Source organism: Penaeus japonicus, unplaced genomic scaffold (genome assembly GCF_977035675.1).
Source record: "Penaeus japonicus unplaced genomic scaffold, GWHDUDI00000001_assembly GWHDUDI00000030, whole genome shotgun sequence".
NCBI classification, from domain to species: domain Eukaryota; kingdom Metazoa; phylum Arthropoda; class Malacostraca; order Decapoda; family Penaeidae; genus Penaeus; species Penaeus japonicus.
In genome coordinates this window covers 5,626,181-5,631,180 of record NW_028234432.1, presented here as the reverse complement: position 1 = coordinate 5,631,180, position 5,000 = coordinate 5,626,181, and the positions used below count along the sequence as shown (strand labels likewise).

Below are 5,000 nucleotides of genomic sequence, written 5' to 3'. Positions count from 1 at the left end.
TCCACCGCCAAAACCGCCAGCACCTCCAGAGCCACCAACACTTGGGAGACTTCCGCTTCCGAGAAGAATTCCAGGAACCACACTGCCTCCTCCCACGCCTCCGCCTCCGCCTCCGCCTCCGCCATTAGCGCCATAACCTCCAGCACCACCATTTCCACCTCCGAATCCTCCTCCAACTCCACCTCCGACACCTCCTCCTACAGCATTTCCTCCACTAAACCCAGCGCCTCCATTCCCTCCGAATCCACCGCTGACTGCACCTCCACCTCCGAATCCGTTTCCTCCGCTGAATCCTGCGCCTCCATTCCCTCCGAATCCACCGTTGACTGCACCTCCACCTCCGATGCCACCTCCATGGCCGCCTCCGCCTCCGCCTCCACCTCCACCTCCGCGTCCTCCGTATCCACCATCAGCCATGGCCACATACACCGTCGCCATCAAGGCTACGCCTATCATCTGTGATATGAGAATATATTGAGATAGTTTGACCAATGCACTTCGGAACATATAATTCAGATTTCGCGAGATATGGAGCTATGATTTAGTTAATGGAAAATGGATTCTGCACTATATCATTATAGGAATGTATATACAATAAAAAAATGTTGACAGTATACAAATAGACCATTATACACAATATGTAACCTCAGTATTCTCACCATGAGACTACGGTGCATCTTGGTTGTTGAGTAAGTAGGCAAGGAGTGTATCGCTCATATCTCCGTCCTGATTTATATACAGTACGAGGCCTTTTGCCTCAGGTTACCAGATTCTGATATATTAACACAGAAAAATACGCTGTGCTCTTGAAGTCAAAGCAAAACAAAGCAAACAAAAAATCTTCACCAGGAAGAGGCAGGAAATATGCTGGTCATGGTGGACGGGTTAACGCGACTTTACTGATTTTGCCACATGTACCATCTTCTTCTCAGGGTCATGATTTTAAACACTGTTATTGAACATGCCGTTTTGAATTTACAGTTTTATGCAAATGTATTACAGATACACTCTCAACTGGTATATTAATCACTGTTAATTATTTATGTATCTATCTATTATCAATCTTTCTATCTATCTATCTTTACATCTCTTTTTCTCTCTATATATATGTATGTATATATGTATATATATGTATATATATACATACATATATATATAAACATATATATTTATTTATGTGTGTATGTATGTATATACATGTAAATACACACACAAATAAATACATATACCTTATGCTTCGAAATGTCTTTAAATACACACACAAATAAATACATATACCTTATGCTTCGAAATGTCTTTAACATTTTTTTTTCTTTAGCGAGATTCTGTTTTTTTTTTTTTATTATGTATTATCATTTTGATATTTTACAGAATTATACATATAAACGTGGGTACCAATGGTTAAGCTCTGAAATCGGTGGTACTTCGTATAGCTGCAGAATATTTCTCCAAATGGGTAGCTGCCATGGCTACTGAAGTTGATAATATTAGATATTAAAGATAAACATATACACACTCATTAGTAGCAGTACATACACTGATCGCTTGTACATTTACATGTTATTTTCATTATCCATTCATCCTGATTACCTGCTCTACAATTATCTACATACACAAACACTCGCACTCGCATATGTACACGAAAACACATACTGTACATGAACACACGCTCATACAGCCACACTTACACATGCATACAGCCACACTTATACATGCACACACACACGCAAACACTCACTCAAGCACACCTACAAACACACACAAATACAAAGACACACACACATATGAACCACCTAAGCCCGATTCATGAGCAGATCATGCACTAAACGCTACTTAATGATGATGCCTTGTCGGCCATATGGTGTCCTCATGGCCCTTGCATTGGTGTCCCCTCAACCATTCTGATGATATCCCCTCAGGTCTTCCAAGTGTGTCCGCCCGGTCACGATAATGGTGTCCAATTGTCTTTTTTTTTTTTTTTTTTACTTTTCTTTTAGTGCTCTGGTGGCTCCTTGACCATTCCGTTGGGCATTGAAATGGGGCTACCCCAGGCCAAGTCAATGTGCCCCCTTGGCGAATTCAATGGTGCTTATTCGACCAATGTGTCTTTTCGAACATTACAACTGGCCCAATCCAGTTTGTCTCTGATATCTGATGATTTGAGTTACAGACACACGCACACTCATATGTATGCGTATATATACATAAATATGTATATATTTGTGTATGTATATATATATGTATATATTTGTGTAAGTATATATATATATATATATGTATAGATTTATACATACATATATATATATATATATATATATATATATGTATATGTATATATATATATTTGTATATGTAATATATATATGTATATATACATACATACATATATATGTATATATATATATATATACATACATACATATATATGTATATATATATATATATATGTGTGTGTGTGTGCGTGTGTGAATGTCTAAATGTCATCAGCTTGTATCATTGCTGGAGTGATACGAGCTTATGGTAACTATAGCCTGTGGTGACTTGCTCAGTGAACTTTGGATCTGGGATATTATAATAAAATAAAGAAATGGATCTTTTTTAATTAAAGGAATTTGATGAATTTATTCTTCCAACCGCAAAGGAATATTTTAAATAAGATAAGGGGTAATGACAAACATTTATTATATTATTTCAAAAGGAATTGTTTACATTATGAAGTTGTGATATCAACGTTTTTCACTTCCTTCCGTAGCTGCGACCTCCATTACCTCCGCCACTGCTGGCAACAGATCCGCCAAAACCACCATTTCCACCGCCAAATCCGCCATTACCACCACCGAAACCACCATTTCCACCGCCAAATCCGCCGTTTCCACCGCCAAAACCGCCATTTCCACCGCCAAAACCGCCATTTCCACCGCCAAAACCACCATTTCCACCGCCAAAACCTCCATTACCACCACCGAAACCACCATTTCCACCGCCAAATCCGCCGTTTCCACCGCCAAAACCGCCATTTCCACCGCCAAATCCGCCGTTTCCACCGCCAAAACCGCCATTTCCACCGCCAAATCCGCCATTTCCACCGCCAAAACCGCCATTTCCACCGCCAAAACCGCCATTTCCACCGCCAAATCCGCCATTTCCACCGCCAAAACCGCCATTTCCACCACCAAAACCACCATTTCCACCGCCAAATCCGCCATTTCCACCGCCAAATCCGCCATTTCCACCGCCAAATCCGCCATTTCCACCGCCAAATCCGCCATTTCCACCGCCAAATCCGCCATTTCCACCGCCGAAACCTCCATTTCCAGCGCCAAAACCGCCATTTCCAGCGCCAAAACCACCATTTCCACCGCCAAATCCGCCATTTCCACCACCGAAACCACCATTTCCACCGCCAAAACCGCCATTTCCACCGCCAAATCCGCCGTTTCCACCGCCAAAACCGCCATTTCCACCGCCAAATCCGCCGTTTCCACCGCCAAAACCGCCATTTCCACCGCCAAATCCGCCATTTCCACCGCCAAAACCGCCATTTCCACCGCCAAATCCGCCATTTCCACCGCCAAATCCGCCATTTCCACCACCAAATCCGCCATTTCCACCGCCAAAGCCGCCATCTCCCCCTCCAAACCCGCCACCTCCACCGCCGCCTCCGCCATCTCCACCGCCACATCCGCCATTTCCACCGCCAAAACCGCCGTTTCCACCGCCAAATCCGCCATTTCCACCGCCAAAACCGCCATTTCCACCGCCAAATCCGCCATTTCCACCGCCAAAACCGCCATTTCCACCGCCAAATCCGCCATTTCCACCGCCAAATCCGCCATTTCCACCGCCAAATCCGCCATTTCCACCGCCAAATCCGCCATTTCCACCGCCAAATCCGCCATTTCCACCGCCAAAACCGCCATTTCCAGCGCCAAAACCGCCATTTACACCACCAAAACCGCCATTTCCCCCGCCAAATCCGCCATTTCCACCGCCAAATCCGCCATTTCCACCGCCAAATCCGCCATTTCCACCGCCAAATCCGCCATTTCCACCGCCAAATCCGCCATTTCCACCGCCAAATCCGCCATTTCCACCGCCAAATCCGCCGTTTCCACCGCCAAATCCGCCATTTCCACCGCCAAATCCGCCATTTCCACCGCCAAATCCGCCATTTCCACCGCCAAATCCGCCGTTTCCACCGCCAAATCCGCCATTTCCACCGCCAAATCCGCCGTTTCCACCGCCAAAACCGCCATTTCCACCGCCGAAACCACCATTTCCACCGCCAAATCCGCCATTTACACCACCAAAACCGCCATTTCCAGCGCCAAAACCGCCATTTCCACCGCCAAAACCGCCACTGCCACCACCAAAACCACCATTTCCACCGCCAAATCCGCCATTTCCACCGCCAAATCCGCCATTTCCACCGCCAAATCCGCCATTTCCACCGCCAAATCCGCCATTTCCACCGCCAAAACCGCCGTTTCCACCGCCAAAGCCGCCATTGCCACCGCCAAATCCGCCATTTCCACCGCCAAAGCCGCCATTTCCACCGCCAAAGCCGCCGTTTCCACCGCCAAATCCGCCATTTCCACCGCCAAATCCGCCATTTCCACCACCAAATCCGCCATTTCCACCGCCAAATCCGCCATTTCCACCGCCAAATCCGCCATTTCCACCGCCAAATCCGCCATTTCCACCGCCAAATCCGCCATTTCCACCGCCAAATCCGCCATTTCCACCGCCAAATCCGCCATTTCCACCGCCAAATCCGCCATTTCCACCGCCAAATCCGCCATTTCCACCGCCAAATCCGCCATTTCCACCGCCAAATCCGCCATTTCCACCGCCAAATCCGCCATTTCCACCGCCAAATCCGCCATTTCCACCGCCAAATCCGCCATTTCCACCGCCAAATCCGCCATTTCCACCGCCAAATCCGCCATTTCCACCGCCAAATCCGCCATTTCCACCGCCAAATCCGCCATTTCCACCGC

The 5,000-nt window shown here is 46.5% G+C and overlaps 1 protein-coding gene across 1 annotated transcript in view; it reads right to left on the bottom strand.

Moving 5' to 3' along the window:
- The window catches only part of LOC122245570 (uncharacterized), a 950-nt gene extending 205 nt beyond the window's left edge, over positions 1 to 745 (bottom strand). Inside the window, exons 1-2 of the mRNA XM_043003499.2 lie at positions 660 to 745; positions 1 to 456 (exon numbers count right to left, since the gene is read on the bottom strand). The exon at positions 1 to 456 is cut by the window's left edge and continues 205 nt beyond it. Of these exons, the coding sequence (XP_042859433.2) occupies positions 1 to 456; positions 660 to 677 (474 nt within the window). The 5' untranslated portion in view covers positions 678 to 745. The remainder of the gene's footprint in view (positions 457 to 659) is intronic.
- Between the last annotated feature and the right edge of the window lie 4,255 nt (positions 746 to 5,000).